We start from the raw sequence: 17,966 nt of genomic DNA on the forward strand, positions 1-17,966 counted from the left end.
AGCATCCAACTGAAGACGGAAAAAGCACTGGGAGGAAAGTAGGCCAACTGGTTTCCAACAAAGGTAGAGTATGGCCAGTACAGCAATGTGATACTTACTAGCACATCCACGTAGAGAATCCAGCAGTGCTCCCGAGGACTAATGCACAGGGACTTCAGGTCGATGCTGCTCTTGTTGTTAAATATCCGGTAGAGGGTGTTAGCAATCTCTGTGCCAAGGTCATCACCTCCCCGACCTTCAAATTCAGGGGTAGCGTTGGCTGAACTATATAGAAGGGCAACAGAAAAGGGGTGAGTCTTGTCGAATGCAAAGAGCAAAAGGGCAGGCTTTGTTCCAGTTTCCCTGGGGGATGCTGGAAGAACCAACACTATGAGGAAAATCACTGAAATGAGGAAAGGATACATCTGACACTTGTCCAGCCTCCAGACACACGCAATCAGCCAGGCCAGGACCGTGTCCTGGATGTGTCAGTGTGTGTGGTGGGAGTTCCCACTGACTTCTACAGAAGCTATATTTACCCAAAGAGAAACAAGAACGCTGGTAAGATGAACCTCAGCCAGTAATAACGAACACTCGTATCTTGAGGGTATAATAAAGACTCTTCTCTGGCAGGCCCAGAGAGGCCTAGAGAATCAGTCCAGCCTACAGAGGGGTTACATTATATACATCATCCCTAGATGATGATATGATATTCTCAAAACAAAAACCACAATGTAGGTACAATAACTTTCCTGGAATGATTTAGAAGATATATATATATAACAGTATGCCAGAGTTATGTCATTAACTTTAGATTATCATGGTACTAAAAAGCAGGAAAATAAGACTGTTGGCTAATTTAAATATTAGGTTCTCTCTTTTACTTTATTTTTCTAGAGAAAACTTTTTCCTTTTTAGCCTCTTTAATTTTATGCCAAATCACCTCAACAAAGAATGAACAAGCATCGACATTTGCCACCCTAAGCACTACTCAAAGTGTTTAACAGGAAATTTTTGAGGGTTCTGGCTTAATGAAAACAAATCCTTAATATGCTTGTGAGATATATAAACATTCCAGTTATCATTTTATTGTAATAAATAAGGCCTAGAAAGATAAGAAATCAGGTGTTTCAGTATGGTCTCTAGAAAATCACATATTGAAGCTTTCTGGTCCCCATCCATCTGTCCATCCACTCATCCACCTGGAAGGTCCCAGGCCCTATGCTAGGCACTGGAGACCTAGAGACTGAGCAAGGCAGATGCAGACCCTAAGTCAGCAATTCCAGTTGCTGGGGGGAGTCACATGATAGTGGGCAAACAGGAGGAGTGGGGGGTCAGGAGGGATGTCAACCAGTGTTGAGGGTTATAGGAGGCCTTGAACCTGAAGATGAGTAGAAGCTGGTCAGACCATAGACACGCAAGGGGATTCCAGGCAAAGCAAAACCTATGTGAAGGCTCAAGGCTGTACCCACCCCGTTTGTGTAATGCTGAAAGAAACCTCACCTAATATATTTAAGTGTCCCTTTTGTCTGGTCCATTCTAATATAGATGTAAGATGAATCCTAAAACAATGAGAGTGTATCGTTGTATAATAACTTCGCTACTCTCACAGTTTTCCCTTACAACTACGAGCCAGCAGAACCCCAATTTAAAACCCCTATGAGAGGGCTTCCCTGGTGGCGCAGTGGTTGAGAGTCCGCCTGCCGAGGCAGGAAACACGGGTTCGTGCCCCGGTCTGGGAAGATCCCACATGCCGCGGAGCGGCTGGGCCGTTGAGCCTGTGCTCCGCAACGGGAGAGGCCACAACAGTGAGAGGCCCGTGTACCGCAAAAAAATAAAAATAAAAAAAAAATAAAACCCCTATGAGAAACTTCATTACTGTCAGAGCAACCTCACTGTTCCCTCACTGCCTCTGCCAGACTCGGGCACTGAGCCATGAAAAGAAGCTCATTTATGGTAAAATAATCAAGTCACTAGAGACCAAGTTCATTATTTTGCACAGCTAGCAAAAGACAACCTGTTTCTAATTTAAACGCTAAGCTATTAATATTAAGTCCCATCTTTTAAGCGTTTAAAAATGCATCTAGGGCTTCCCTGGTGGCGCAGTGGTTGGGAATCTGCCTGCCAATGCAGGGGACATGGGTTCAAGCCCTGGTCTGGGAAGATCCCACATGCCGTGGAGCAGCTAGGCCCTTGAGCCACAACTACTGAGCCTGCGCTTCTGGAGCCTGTGCTCCGCAACAGGAGAGGCCGCGACAGTGAGAGGCCCGCACACCGCGATGAAGAGTGGCCCCCGCTCACCACAACTGGAGAAAGCCCTCGCACAGAAATGAAGACCCAACACAGACAAAAATAAATAAATAAATTTATTAAAAAAACGCTCACCACAACTGGAGAAAGCCCTCGCACAGAAATGAAGACCCAACACAGCCAAAAATAAATAAATAAATTTATTTAAAAAAAATGCATCTAGGGCTTCCCTGGTGGCGCAGTGGTTGAGAGTCCGCCTGCCGATGCAGAGGACACGGGTTCGTGCCCTGGTCCGGGAAGATCCCACATGCCACGGAGCGGCTAGGCCCGTGAGCCATGGCCGCTGGGCCTGCGCGTCCGGAGCCTGTGCTCCGCAACGGGAGAGGCCGCAACAGTGAGAGGCCCGCGTACCGGTGGGTGAGGGTGGAAGCATCTAAATAGACCACTGTGTAAACAAATCTAGGCAGAGATGCTTATGCTTAAAATGTTGACCTTTCCCTGATTACAGTGGGCCACATCCTCCTGGGAGGGACTAATTACTGGGGACTGACTGCACTAATGCTTCAGCCCGAAGGGATGGTTTAAGAACTTCCTAGGCCAACAGGCTAAATAATCTACCTACAAAACCACCTCCATTGTTTTTTTTTGACACTGGGCTGGTTTAAAGTGGAAAGTTTTCCCATTTTAAAAGGTTTTTCTTTTTTTTCCTTTTTAAAATACAGGTTAACTCTTTCAGCATAGCTGGTGGCCAGAGAAAGGAAGGTTTAGATGCTCATGAGACTAAGGAAAGCTCCTGCTCTGGACTCTCCCTGAATGTGTAATTCAGCATGCTTGGCTTGTAGCCTAACGTTAGTCAGGTTAGAGCTCCTTGGGTCTGTCTTATGCCTCAAGGTAATGAATGGGTGCTCTGGTCTTGGGACTTATTACTAGACCACAAATGTTGGAGTCAACGAATGCAGACCAAGGGAGTCCTAAATAAAAAGCTTCTCTATTAAGTGCCAAGTAAAAAAAGAGAGCGAGAGAATGCAGGCTGGTAATCCTAGCCTCCTGTTCACAGGCATCACAATATATTCTTTCAGTAGAGGAATATATACTTGGGTTTGGTTTGTTTGTTTCTTTGTTTTTGCCATAGAACAAGTGGTTTCTGTAATTACAATTACCAAAACCAATTCAGATCCTTCATAAAGTATGACCCAGCCCCTCTTCCAGGGCTGTTGGGAAATCGCTTATTGAGCTGGATAAACATAAAAATCCTGGGAACGCTGCCCCTCCCAGTTCTCCAACCTCCTGACTTATCACCTCCACTGTGCTCCTCCTGCTTGGCACATCTCTGGTTTAACTGGATTAGGCTGAGATCAAGGCCATGTCTACCTGGAACAGGACTTCAGACACTAGGCCCATTGTTGTTTCCCTTGCTGTCAATCTAGCCTGCAAATCTGTGAAGCCTTACAGCCAGGCCCATGGCAGAAAAAGTGATTTAGTAGGTACCTGGGCCAGGGATGACTCCGGGCCTTACCCCTCTAGTCATCTAGCCCCCAGGTAGGTCCCAATTCCTCTGGGAGCACATGTGCTCACTTCTGAGCCTGCAAAAGCGTCCCTATAAATGCGTATGGGAACAGTGGCACATTCTGAGTGTTTCATCGTAAGCCCTTGTTTGAAGTTCCTGGGAGAATTATATCGTTAGCTCTGGGGACTTTCAGAGCACAGCGAGCCTCAAATGACTTCTGCAGGTTGCCTCTCTGCTTTGCCCCCACCCCCAGCCCTTCAGCCGAGAATGGTGCCCCCTTCAAGCAGCGCAAAGTAGATAAGGAACAGAGATCAAGTGGCTCCACCCACCAATTCCGGGCTTGAAGCTTCCAGTTCAATATTAGTGAAAAAAAAACAAGTGGTCACATTTAAAAGTAGTTGAGATCCCAGAGAAGTGACAAGTGCCGGGCACGCTGAAATGTCTATGAACGAAACGTGTTCTTCTCACCTCCTCCAGTTACAACCCGCAGCCTCTCTGAGAGACCAAACACAGCTCCTAAACCCATGAACATGGTGGCCAGAGAGCCAAGAAGTGACTTGATGGTCTGCCATCTGGTGGTACCCAGAGTGAAACACCAGCTCACTAAATTCTTACCTTCTGGGCTTTAGATGGAAACCATCTTTCCCCAAAGTTTCAAGCTTCTTATTTAAAGTGGCCTATTCTCAGGCTACAACTAACAAAACAAAGACATAGACAGGAGTTAGAAGGTCCGAGTGTGCTCCCAGTTTAGTCAAAGTGCTGCCAGGCATCTCTGGAGCAGATCTCAGGAACCCCAAGGTTTTCCTCCTCCACTGGTATGGGGATCAGGGTCTGTGTCATGGGTACCCTTTCCTAAGGGCATCATTTCTAAGATCCAGGGAAAATCATTGGGGTGGGAGAAGGTGTCTACCCCAGGCTCCATATATTATTCCAAGTAGACAAATAGAAGTAGAAGGAATTAGCAGAAAAGCAATTCGTTTTCTGTGACCTCTCTGGTAATTACCACTGGTAATTTAAATAATTAAAACATGAAAGTTGCTAGTAAGTAGTTAAGTCAAGCTGGGCTCAGTCAGGCAGGAGGCCCCCTCCAGCAAATTACTTTCCTCCCACTGGGTAACAACTCTGTTTCAGCCTGTGGATGGGTGCATGCCTTGAGCTCTCCAGCAGAGGCCCCAAGCCTGGGGCCCAGATGGGGTTGGGGGCAGTACCCTTATGGCTGGTCATAGCCATAGGTGCCCAGAAGCCATTCCTATTCATTGGATTGAAATAAAGGGGTTTATTTGTTTACACAATTATGAGTTGCTTCTTGAATATGCAAATGAGGTTCTGATAAAGGTGGCAGCCAGTGGTGCTTGGTAACCTCGCTCTTCTTTGCAGGAAAATGGGGTTTTATGAATCTCTCATGGCGGTTCTACCCGCTGGGCTGATCACACTGAGCCACTTAAAGATGCCAAAGGGTGCCACCTTGAGAAACAGACTCAGGAGAACTCCTTGGGAAATGGAGTTTCTGGGCCTGGTGAGGTTCTCTTGAGATTTACAAAGGGGGAAAAGAGACCAGCAGGCAGTCACTCTCAGCCAGGAGACAGAGGTTTACTTCTAGAAGGCAGATCTTGGGAAGAGGCAGCTCAAAGGCTCCTCTCACCCTGGAGCCACCCTCTCACAGCTGAGACAAGAAAGGGACAAGAGCAGCAGGCTAACTGGAGTCATGTTCAGACACAGAGCCACAATGAAACGTGTCTCCTATACCAAGCATCTGAGTGCAACACCCTCTCTTTGGTGTGGCTGGGCTGACTGCCTTTGGTCTGCCTAAGATGAATGAAGCAGAAGGATAATGAAGAGGAAGAAAAGGAAAGCAAATTACAGCCCCTAACACATGGCGTCTGCTCCTCAGTGACTGTTTACTGCACCGAATCAGGCAGATCAAGGCAGGAGAGGCATTTTTTTCTTCCTCCATGAGCAAAGGAAAGAATAAGTTGGAGGCCTTAACAAGTTCACCATCATGCACAGCAACTTAAAGGATGGGCCGATTCCACTGGACAGCTCAGACTGCTGAGAGCAGCTGGGCAGAACCAAGAGGAGACTGCTCTGGAGGGGCCAGGGCCGGGGCAGGGATGGGCTGGAAGGAAAACTGGCCAGAAAGATGAACGCAGACACATTCTGAAAACTCTAAGCAGGATATCCCTCTAAAGCTGGCTCCTGCAGGCTACATGAAGTAGAAAGAGCAAAGACTCAGCACTGGATAGACCTGAGCTGGCATTACTAGCTGTGTGATCCCAGGAAAGTCACTTACCTTCTCTGAACCCCTTTTGTCATCTCTCTCACAGGAGTGTTGTGAGGATCAACTTCTGTGTTTGGAAGTGAAGACTGGAAGACTGTAACTCGCTGTGCAAATGTGAGTTAGCATCTTTGCAGAAAAGGGCTGACATTGCAGGTGCAAGGCTGCTACCTTTAGAAGGGTCTGCTTGCAAGGTTGGTCCTCAGCTGGCATCTGGGCACTTGGCTCTCAGAGTGGACTCAGTCAACAGTAAACTGGGTCTCCTGTGCCTAGACTGTGCAAATAACGTGGTTTATGCTAAACACCTGCTTTCCTTCTGGAAGTCTGGAACTTTGGTATGTGTAAAGCAGAGGGTGCCTATGTGACCAGCCCCAATCAAAATCTTGGGTGCTGAGTCTCTAATGGGTTTTCTGAGGCAGAATCATCACACACGTGTTGCTGCATTTCTGTGATAATCATAGCTCTGAATACAACTCCATGCTCTATGCTAAGTCCTGTGAGTCCTTTCAGGAAATGTTTGAATGTGGGGGTTGGTCTTGCCACCCCTCCCAGTAAAGTACCAATATTATATACCTGCACCTAGCGTGAGCTTATAGAGCCTTACCCACCTCAAGAAGGTCTGCTGTCACCACCTAGCCAGAAGAGGAGTTACAGATAGAAGATGAGACTGGGCTGGCAACCCGATGAAAAGCCCCAACCCCTAGAAGGGGAGGTAACACGAGGGAGAGAAAGAACACTTTTGAAAGCCCACTGAACCAGTCATTGTGCTGGATGCTCACTCTATTTTCATTACTTCGCTTCCTCATCATCACAACAGTATTATTATCTCAATTTTTTAGATAAAGAAATTTAGGCACAGAGGGACTGAGTAACTAGCCTGAGGTCACACAGCTAGCCAGAGAAGGAAGCCAGCAACACGGCTGGCTGGCTGGCTGGCTGCAGAGACTGCGGAGTCTCTGCTTTTCCCAGTATCCACACTGCCTGCCCAGCTGCCACCCCCTCGGCCTGTCAGGCTGCTTGGCTGGCCCTAGTCCCTGCTCTGCCAAGCAAGTCATGAAAAGTTTTTTGCAAAACTAGAGCAGGAAGAGAAACAGGACATCATTTAATTTGACTCTCAAAACTACCATGTGCTGGGCTGCCTGGAAAACACCCTCCTTTTTCAGACAAGGAAAATGAAGCCCAGCGAGGGCCAGCTGATTAGAACAAGGGCAGGACCTGAGCCAAGGCCTCCTTTCACATTTCCAAGTGCCTGGTACACAGGAGAACTCAGTAAATACCTGCCGGCTGGTGAATGATGATTAAATACAAAATAAAAGTGGCTCAACAAGAAACCAGAGGTTCATTCTCTGAATCTTCTTTTAAAGCATTTTTCTTTAAAAACATCTGCAGAGGGGCTTCCCTGGTGGCGCAGTGGTTGGGAGTCCGCCTGCCGATGCAGGGGACACGGGTTCGTGCACCGGTCCGGGAGGATCCCACGTGCCGCGGAGCGGCTGGGCCCGTGAGCCATGGCCGCTGAGCCTGCGCGTCCGGAGCCTGTGCTCCGCGGAGGGAGAGGCCACAACAGTGAGAGGCCCCGCGTACGGCAAAAAAAACAAAAAAACAAAAAAACAAAAAACAAAAAAAAAAACATCTGCAGAGTACTGGCCACCAGTCAACAAAGAACTCCAGGTAACCTTCATTTGGTTTCTCCAGCTTCGGCGTCCCCATTTCTGCTTTCACTCCCACCAAGATGTCTGTGTGACCCTGCAGACACATGCAAGAAGGGTCCTCACTCGGGGCAGGCAGCCAGGCACCCAACCACCCCCTCCTCTCCCAGACGTACACCTCCAGGGGGACTCGCTTAGCACCAGTGCCGGGACTTGGAAGATGGCCCTTTGAGAAGGTGAGGGGTCCTTCAGATGTATACAGACTCCCTCCCAGAGTTTGGCTTGGGTCTTAGATTTCCCCTGGAACAATATGCACTGCAAAAGCCCAGAGGGCCCTGCAACTGGTTCCCTAGAGCCTATCCATTCCTCCACCTGGGTACAGACTGTGGCCACAGTACTCACCAGCTTGACTCTGGCAGACCCACTGGTGTTGGACACCACATCAGTTTCCACTTCAACACATCGGTAGTCTTCACAGCCACGGCCATCCACGCGGAGGTCTTCCTGAGTGCAACAATCAAAATCCTAAGGTTATAATCCTAAATCTCTAACAGACTCTTCAACTGACTCACTCCTTTCCCCCCACAAAGAAATATGTGGTACAACAACTCCTTTTCTCTTAGTGATTCATCCAAAAATTCTGTCCTCATAGGTAATAACATTACTATTTTACAAATGAGGAAATGGAGACTCAGAGAAGTTAAGCGACTCACGTCCAAGGTCCCACAGCTAGGGACAGCAAAGCTCAGCTTCCAACCCAGGTCTGTCAGAGCACAAAGTCCAAACTACGTACCACTATACAGATCAGGCACACACAAACAAAATCTGAACAAAATAAAAGCTGTCTCTTTCCAAATCTGCAATTCTGAAGTCACAAGAAGTATGGATTGTCAGAGCTACAGGTACAACTGTCTTGGCTGTAGCCCTCCTACCGCCCAAACCCAATCAGATCTAGTCTGTAAACAGCTAAAAACAACTAACTGGTATCTCCTAAAAGATCTTCTAAAACAGCCATTCTCTAGAACAGGGTCAATGAAGTTAGGCTTGCGGGCCGCCTGTTTTCATAAGCCATTCTACTGGAACGCAGCCGTGCCCACTCGCTCAGGTATTCTGTGGCTGCTGTCATAGCACAACAGCAGAGCTGAGGGGTTGAGATAGAGACCACATGACCCGCAGCCCTCAGATCATTACTATTTAGTCCTTCACGGGAAAAGTTTGCCAACCCTGGCTACAGAGGATGGGTTGCAGGGTGGTCTAAGTACTGCCTGTCCTTATCCCCAGTTATTTACTTCCTCAATTATTTACTTCTATCGGTATAACTCATAGATAACTATTTTATGCTGTGGTTGTAATCCAGTACTTCCATTATTTATCTTGTTGCTCCAAGTGTCCCAGATTTGGCCACTGGGAGCTCCTTTGGGTTGGTTCTTGCATTCTCTCAACATGTCTCCAGTCTCTTCTGAGCACTTCTTTACTTCTGACAACACAAGGTGTTCCAGCCACTTGTATTTTACCTGCTCCAGCCCTGGGATCAGCCCTTTTTCCAAGGAGCCTTGGTTCCTTTCATTGCAGAATAGTACTTAAAAACCAGGATCTAGGTGCTAAGTAGGTTCATTGCTACTGGGGTATCATTGCTTCTAGATCGTCTCAGTAGAATAGTGCTAGAAAATATACCTTTGTGTACTAACCCACACACATACACACACCTATATTTATTTCTGTATCTATCCACATATCTGTTAAAAAGTCACATGTTCATACTGAGAGTTGGTTCTAACCTACCTCCTTGTCTTATTTGTAACTTCTTTCTCAGACAGGGAGAAACCTGGCTCTCATTATCTACAATGTATTTATGTATTTGTTAAATCTCTGTATATACATAAAGTAGTTTCAGAATTACTATGCCATACCCCTGTGAAAAACAAATTTACTAATACAGTATTTGTGTAGAGTTCTTTTTGTCTTTAGCCTTACAGCACAGACTCAAAATACTGTTTCCAGTTGTCTTTCCCCATCCTTCCTGTGCCTCTGTTACTCATCTGTACCCGTCAGTTCGTTTGTAACTGCTGGGGTTCCATTTTGGGTCCCCCACATCCTGGCTACTTTTAATTACTATCACCAGGGCTCTAAGAGTCAAAGCTATCAAAGGTGTGCTCAGAGAAATGTCACTCACCCCTCATCCCTATTTTCATCCCCCCCGGCCCGCCTTCCTACCCCCTCCCACCAGCTCCAGGCAGGTAACCAATCTCTTTAGTTCCCAGTCCATCTTTCATGTACTTCCTTTGCACGAATGAACAGATAATAATATTTTTAAGATCCCTTAGTTTCTTATATAAAATATGGCATACTACAGATACTCTTTTACACGTAGCTTCTTTTTTTAAACAATTAACAATACATATGCAGGAAATCACTCTACATCAGCTCATAGAGATTGTCCTCATTCTCTGCAAACATTTTTTGAAAGCGCTTTCTTTCAGCAAAAAATCATTAGCCTCATCAGATTCTCAAAGGGATTAATGCTCCTCAAAATGTTAAAAACCAAACAAACAAACCAAAACCAAACAAACAAACCACCACTGTTCTGACGTATGTATCTGTCAGAAATTTATCTTTAAACTGCTTGGCTCACTGCATATCTGATTGACTTTTTTATTTTGAGAAATTAAAATACAGAAAAGGAAAACACTGAATACTCCCGCCACACAGTACCAACTACTACCATCTGTCGTGTTTGTTTCAACTCTTTCACTCTTTAAACTCCTGTTAAAGGAGAGAAAATAAACATCCTAAATCAGGTTGAAGTCCTTTTGCAGCCAGTCGACTCCCAGCCATCCCCTCCCCTGGAGGCAATCCCTATCTGAAGCCTGGGGAGACATGTTCTCCAAAAGCAACAGAATTTCAAGTCTAGGAGAATGAGTCTCCTGAACTCTACAGAGTGAGTTCTCTTCCCTGGAGGATCCCAAAACTATACAAACTGTGTCTCTTCACAACCCCACCTACCCCCACCCACATGAAAGCATCCTAGGTCGATCTCGGCTTGCCCCATCCCCCAGGTGTGCCCTGCTAGGAAGTGAACACCTGGCCCAGAAACAGCATTTACAATGAGTCCTTGGTGGATTGTAGGTATGGCACAAGTGTGAACAATCACTAGGAGCATCAGTCATGGCCTCCAGGCCTGGTCCTGCCATTAACTAGCTGCTTGACCTAGGACTAACCCTAACCCTAACCCTTCCCCTCTAGACTAATTTCCTCATTTGTAGATGTACAGATTGAATTAGACGGCCTCAAAGGTGCTTCTCTAATTCTGAGGATCTATAAATTAAAAGAGCCACAACTATTTGCAAGAACTAATAGTAGCTACTATTTAATGTGCATTTACTATCTACCAGATAATGTGCTAGGAACACTATACAGTTAACATGTTAAATCCTCGCAATAACCCTATAATGTAAGAGAGCAAATTTTCATTCCATTTTACAAATGGGGATCAGGTTGAAAGATGCTAAATGGCTGGCCCAACGTCATTGCCAGTAAATAGCACTTGAATTCCAAGCCAGAGCTCTTAACCCCAATTCCACACAGTCTCCTGCATTCTAAAGAGTCTCTTCACTGTGCAAAGGAGGCAGCACAGGCCCCCCTCAAAGGACGAACTGGCTGGCTATACCAGTTCTTTCTAATGATGGCGATGACGACTGTGAAAGCACGGAGGCCGCAAGGCTACAGGGTTCCCACTATTGCTTTAAATTACCACTCACTCTAGTCACAACCCTTTGTAGTGACAACCCACTGTTCCAAAATGCGGCTGGAGGGGTGTCGGAAAACTGGGCCTCACCAGAACTTGTCTTTCCAGCCTTTAAATCAGTCTCTGCCCCCTGGGGAAGGCTCAGTCAGAAAGGCTCAGGTGACAAGTAGAGATAAACAAAAAAGCTACAAATTTTATGCATCCTTTCCAGGGATGCATGAAGTATAATTTTTTTCATAGAAAAAAAGCACACAACAGGAGAAAAACAGAGCCCATGAATCACTGCACACAGGACTTTTTAAAAATCCACTTTTCCTCATAAAAGGCTTAGGAAATCTCCAAATCTGCTTGGCCTGGCTCAGAGCCTGACGCCCTACCACAATTTTCATTCATCCGTAGTACCCAGGAGCTAAGGAATCAATCCATGTGTGAACACTTAAACATTGGCTGCCCTGAAGTGAAAGCTCCATTTAAAAAATCAATAGAGATGTCCACAGGTGACGGACCACACCAGGGAGTGGAACCCTGTTCTCAGCAGAGGGGACTGAGCACCTTTGTAGGTAAAGGCCTTCTGGATGCTAGGATGGCTCTTCGTGACTTTAAAGTTGTTACCTGTGTGATCACAACAACCCTGCTGGTTGGGTGTGGCACAGAGTCACCGCCAACCTATATTTAAAACCCCACTGTTCCACGCCAGCTTTTTGACCTTGAGCAAGTTAGTTCCTCAACAGCTCTGAGTCTGTCCCTTTGTCTAGAAAGCGGGAATAACCCCGACCCTACAGAGTTATAGGAGGATCCTCAGCACAGTGCAGCACACAGGAGTCCCTGCTCAGCAGTTCCTTCTTCTGATTCTGGCAGCACATATTAACTCACTGAATCCTCAAAAACAACCCGGGGAGAGGTTACAAACGAGGACACTGAGGCGCCAAGTTTAACCTCCTGTTTGTGACACAGTGGCAGGACAGATGACCCAACCCAGAGTTGCTGTTCCTCACACCCGGGTAACCCAGTCCTACTTCCTAATGGGAGTTGTCAGTTGGCTCTCCTAATCCAACACACTTGGGAGGATTTAGACTCAAAGTAGTCCTCTGAGGCGATGTTGACCACCTCCCACCCCCACTACCTTGCTTTGACTTGTCCAAGAGCACAGAGCTTCCTGGAGGAGAACTGAGACCAGATGGCCTCCCCTACTAGAAAGCCACCCTACTTTGGAAAGGGCCTGCTTTGCAGGCCCAGGCCCCAGACACAGCAGGCAAAACGAGATGTTGTCCTCGTTCCACTTTCCAAGCCTGTTGGGTGGGCCTGCATTCCTTTAGGATGGGATCCCACTCATGTTGCAAAGGGCCTGACCCAAAGGCATACCATCCAGAGAGTGGCCAGCTCTTTGGGGCGTGAAACTAATTCTCTCCTTGGAATCTGATCTCTGATCTGGGAAATACTTGGGAGGGAAAGGAAGTTAAAGAGGAGCTGACAGGTCATGGTGTGGAGGGAGGCTGGAAAGCCCTCACAGAAGTAAAGGTGGGGGGATGGCACGTACCAAGGTGGAGGGCAGCTGGACAGCAAGTGGCTGTGGAGAAGTGAGACACTTCAGCAGAGAGAAGAAGGGCTGTCACCAGAGACATAAAGACAGGCAGAGTCACACAGTCTACGTGATCCATGCTGGAGCCCTGAAAAGGCAGTGCCCCAGAGCTGCCTAGGGACTTTCTAGGCCTAGCCACAAATCCCCCTTCTCTTGAGACAATTTAACAATCTCTAGCCCTCCAAATCAAAAGAGCTTAAATCTCAACAGCCACAGGCTGAACCCCACATGGGGTCACTAGGAAGGTTGCGGATATAGTGTGGATGGTTCCAGACAAAGCCACACTTCCGATGGAAAAATCTTGACAGGGAGCCAACTTCTCTTCAGGGGTGACCACATCCCAGGTGGTCCATATTCTCTTTTCTCATCATTCCTCACAATCCCTTTCCGCTCCCAGATGGATATGTTCTCATTTTACACAGAGGGAGCGAGCTCAGCTACTCAGGTAAGAATCACTCTTACTGTGAATGGTGGAGCCAGGAAAGGATCCCTGCTCAGTTTGACTCCAAGTCCTCACTCAAACAGACGCAGGAGGTCATGTGACCTTGTTAGGGGAACCACTGATGGAAATAGTAAAATTTGCATGAGTTATCTTACAACAGGAGGTCCTGGTAAGGAACATGGAACTAACAAGCTATCACCAACCGGAAGAATTCGGGCAGGGTCAAAAGGAGAGGGGACACCAGTCAATATGTCCTACCAACCTCCCAGAATCCTTCTCGCTGGAACCCATCTTGGCTGAGCGATGCACGTGCCACCATGAAGGACCCTGAGTCAGAATGATTGGCCAGAGACAACCCAGAAACTAACCCCATCACCATAAAACCTGAGAATGCGAGCCACGTGGCAGAGCAGTTCTCCTGGGTTCCCTTACCCTGCTGCTCTCTGCCCAGGTACCCCTTCCCAATAAAGTCTCTTGCTTTGTCACGTGTGTCCCCTCGGACAATTCATTTCCAAGTGTTAGACAAGAGCCCACACTTGGGCCCTGGAAGGGGTCCCCCTTCCTGCAACAACCTCAGGCAGGGGGGCAAAGATTTCTGCAGCAGACTCCAGGCTGGACCAGGCCAGAGGCTTGCCCATAGCCCAACGTCTGGTGACTGCATCAAAATCTCCCAACATTTATGAAAATACCCATTCCCAGGCCCCAGCCCCAGAGATTCTGATTCAGAAGTTCCAGGTAAAGCCCGCGAAGCTGTATTTCGTGAGTTAAAGGCACTTCAAGGTTTCAGAATCACTGGGCTAAGATGGAGGTTAGCAATGTCTTTTCATGGAGGAAGAAAGCACATATTTAGCTAGTTAAGCAAACCCCAAAAGAGGATTAAATGCTAATTCTGGAAATTCTGACATCTGCCCCCAAATTCCTGAATATAAAAACCAGTTTGATACAAGTTAGTAAAACAAAAGTTGTACAAAGAAATGCAAAATAGGGTTCTAAAGAAACTTAGAACCAACGTGGGAAAAAGTACTACCTAAAAAGATAACAATACAGCAATATATGTCAATATACTATTTAAGGTCTAGGAAAATGGTGGGGTTCAGAACTTGCCCTCCCCCTTCTTATTTCCCCAACATGCTTTCAGAGGACAGAAGAAAGAGAAGTAGAAGTGGGGAGACTCTCTGGCCTTTGCCTTTGAATCCCTATTTTAAAAAAGGGAAAGTGGCATGCAAGTTGAGTTGGGCTTTGCAATCAGAAAGATCTGGATTTATATCCCAGGTCCACTGTAAGCAGAGAGGGTAGGGGGCCCCGGAAAAAGAGAACCAGGCATGGCTTTCTGGACATAAGAGAAGCCATTTTAGGCCTAAGCATTTTTGCGATCTAAGCTTGACCATAATGCTTGCCCTTGAACAGGTCTCCGTAATCAATGATCTTGAGGGAAGTAAAGAATGCAGGAAAAAAGGAAAAGCAGTGAAGAAATAACAGTTGAGATAAAACAGAGCCCTAGTTTTTCCTCAAGGGATATACCTAACAATCTGATACAGATCTTTGACTTGTTCTACAAGAACTAAGGCCCCCACCCAGCTAGAGGATGGTAACTATAGGATAAGACCCCAAGCTGGTCTCAACCTGAGGAAGGATGATGTTGACCTTTTTTGACCTTCGGAGACTCCAATCAACTAAAGCTCGGAGTCTGTTAACCTTTGCCCCAATTCTACACTAAATTCTCCTCTGCTCAAGCCCCTACATGAGTATGCATGTGCCCTTAGCTTATTCTCCAATTTTGCTAATTGGATAGACACTGCTTTGGAAAAGATCCTCGGTGTCCCCTCACTTGATGCAATTAATAAATCCTTCCTTCCCCCAATCTTTGGCTTGGTTGTGTCTTTTGGCTCGACACCCACCAAAAGGCAAACCGGGTAACACCACCACACACTTACTTTGTGACCTCGGACAAGTGATTTAACCTCTCTGAGCATAGTTCCTTATATGTAAAGTAGAGATAATACTTACCTTCAGGACTGTTACAAAGATTCAATGGGATAAAAATTATGATAGAATATGTACCTAACAAAAGTGGGACAGCTCAGCCTTCAAAGGCTGAGAGGGTCTTTAACAGAATCAGGGACTGCCCACCGCTTCCTACCCGGGTGTGGAACCTTGTAGACCCAGAAAGAAGCAAGTACGCATACAATCCTAAATGGAGTCTCTCCGCCCAGTCCCAAATACGCCCGCACTGCCGGCTTCGAGCTGCACACGCCGACCGCAGAGCGGTTTAATCACAAAGTAAACCCAGTCAGCCGCAGTCCTAGGGGAACCCGGCGGCCGGCGCCGGTACCGCTGCTGCCGCTACCTGAACGCCATGCACAATGTACACCTTCTCCGCCTCACTCAGCGTCACAAACGCCATGCTGCCGAGCCTCCCCGCCGCCAGATGTCATCTGCCAGCGTCTCCCCCGCGGACCACGCCCCCTCCGCGCCCATGCGTCATCAGCCTGCGCGGCGGCAGCTCCAGCAGCCGCCACCGCCACCACCGCCACCACCGCCGGGAGCTCGATGGGCTTCTCTTGCGCGCCGCCCTGTGTCTGGCCGAGTCCAGGGAGCCGCGGCGCCTCGTGCCGGGGAGCCATCGCTGCAGCCCGAGGCCGGATCGAGGGTCGGGGGCTGCAGGGGGAGCGACGGCGGCGGCGGCAGCCGAGCCCCACCGGGGGCCTGGGACTGGGGAACTGCCTCCAGCTTCACGGTCAGTTGGGCGAGGAAACTGAGATTGGGTGAAAAAGCTGGGGTGAGACGAGAGGCACGGGCCGGGGCCGGAGCTGGAGGACTCGTAGTAGGAGAGACGTGCGGCGCAGTTTGCTCAGAGCTGAAGTTGAAGTAGCAGGTTGTGTGTGTGTGTGTGTGTGTGTGTGTGTGTGTGTGTGTGTGTGTGTGTGTGAGAGAGAGAGAGAGAGAGAGACAGAGAGAGAGAGAGACAGAGACACAGAGACACAGAGACTCACTCCGAGTGAGGGGAGGCGGACGTCGTGATTGGCCTGAGAGGCTGTCTCCTTGCTCTCCTTCCTGCCCCCTGTCTTGCATTTCTCTGGTCCCTAGAATGATGGAAAAGAAAGAGGCGATAAAGACCTCTTTAGGTCGTTCCCGGTGGGAAGGGTCTGGGCCAGGAGTGAATGCCCACTAGTCCCGAGGAGTCTTCACCCCAGGGATTCCCCCACCCCCGCTCTCTCTCTGGGGCTGGCTGACCGAACGCTGACCCGGAACCTTTGCAGGATCCCCTTGCCCCGGGTGGCTGCCGGAGCATTGTCCCAAAGAGAGTAGGGGGGGAGAGTCTTGGTCGGCGCTGGCTGGGGGGCGCAGTGCCCAGGCGTCCCCAGCGCTTCCCAGCACTGACTGGTGATCGCTGGGAGCCGTGGACGAAAAAAATGCCAGCCCCGCTCGTGGCCAAGTAAGAATATGGGCCTTGAATATTCAGAAAGGATACCTGCAAGGTGAATGTGGGGTCACTGAAGGAGCCCATTAAGGCGGGGCTGACAGGGCACGAAAAAATTTTAAAGGGGCCATGTGGATAAATGGGGGAAAGTTAACCCAAAACGACAGAAACAAAGAGGGGGTCTGATGACTTTTCCAAATGCCCCATTTTTAAGGAACCTCCCTTACTCAAAAGTGAAAGTAACCCTTGACAGCTTGATCATCCAAAGAACATTTGGTTTTTCTCAGATAGTAGCTCAAATACAGTTTCACACACAACTCTTGGGAGCTTAGCATAGATGGGCTTTGTGCTGGCTTTGGAACACTAAGACAAGTGGAGCACAACTTCTGCCCAGAGATGCTCCCCAGGCAGAGGGGAAGGACCCAGGGCCAGCATAACCACAGAACATGGTGGTTAAGAGCTATGACAGTGGCACCAGTGAACATAGGGAGGTCAGTCCGAGGAGGGTATGGAGAGGAAGTATGTGCCCACATTCTTAAGCACTAAACTGCTGAGCCCCGGAATAGATGATCACTTCTTAGTAGACTGGACATTAGTTGTTTCTGATGTCTCTACATAATTCTCTGCAGGTGCACCTACAGGGAAGACATCCTGCAGTGTTGAACTTTGCCCTCCAGGGAAACTAGGAGAGGTGAAACTGGAAGTGTTTCCTCCCTAAGGAAAGAACAGGTGCCCCCACCTGTTGTGGCACATAGATGCCTTTGTGTGTGGTTGGACGCCTGGATTCTAGAGAGGACCTCCGTGGTGAGATAACAAGGGACTGCTGATGTTAGAAATGGTATCTTGTGCTAGAGATTGCTCAGAAAGGAGAGACCCTGGATGTGGAATTTTAGTAGCTAGGATATCTAAGAAGATTGAGGGTTTAAAAAGTGGCAGTGAGGGCTTCCCTGGTGGTGCAGTGGTTGAGAGTCCACCTGCCGATGCAGGGGACACGGGTTCCTGCCCCGGTCCGGGAAGATCCCACATGCTGCGGAGCCTGCGCGTCCGGAGCCTGTGCTCTGCAACGGGAGAGGCCACAACAGTGAGAGGCCCGCGTACCGCAAAAACAAAAACAAAAACAAA

The 17,966-nt window shown here is 48.1% G+C and overlaps 2 protein-coding genes across 3 annotated transcripts in view; one reads left to right on the forward strand and one right to left on the reverse strand.

The window, feature by feature from the left end:
• Positions 1–15,850, reverse strand: part of EXOSC7 (exosome component 7) — a 34,415-nt gene extending 18,565 nt beyond the window's left edge. The window contains exons 1-4 of the mRNA XM_007113713.4: positions 15,771–15,850; positions 8,060–8,161; positions 7,660–7,754; positions 99–264 (exon numbers count right to left, since the gene is read on the reverse strand). Of these exons, the coding sequence (XP_007113775.2) occupies positions 99–264; positions 7,660–7,754; positions 8,060–8,161; positions 15,771–15,827 (420 nt within the window). The 5' untranslated portion in view covers positions 15,828–15,850. The remainder of the gene's footprint in view (positions 1–98; positions 265–7,659; positions 7,755–8,059; positions 8,162–15,770) is intronic.
• Positions 15,851–15,906: 56 nt separating this feature from the next.
• ZDHHC3 (zinc finger DHHC-type palmitoyltransferase 3) overlaps positions 15,907–17,966 on the forward strand; it is a 56,963-nt gene continuing 54,903 nt past the window's right edge. The window contains exon 1 of one of the 2 annotated variants that reach the window (XM_007113718.2): positions 15,907–16,160. The gene's annotated coding sequence lies outside the window, so the exon portion shown is untranslated. The remainder of the gene's footprint in view (positions 16,161–17,966) is intronic. The other variant, XM_007113716.4, reaches the window with a different exon arrangement.

The sequence above is a fragment of the Physeter macrocephalus genome, chromosome 18 (genome assembly GCF_002837175.3).
Source record: "Physeter macrocephalus isolate SW-GA chromosome 18, ASM283717v5, whole genome shotgun sequence".
Lineage (NCBI taxonomy): Eukaryota > Metazoa > Chordata > Mammalia > Artiodactyla > Physeteridae > Physeter > Physeter macrocephalus.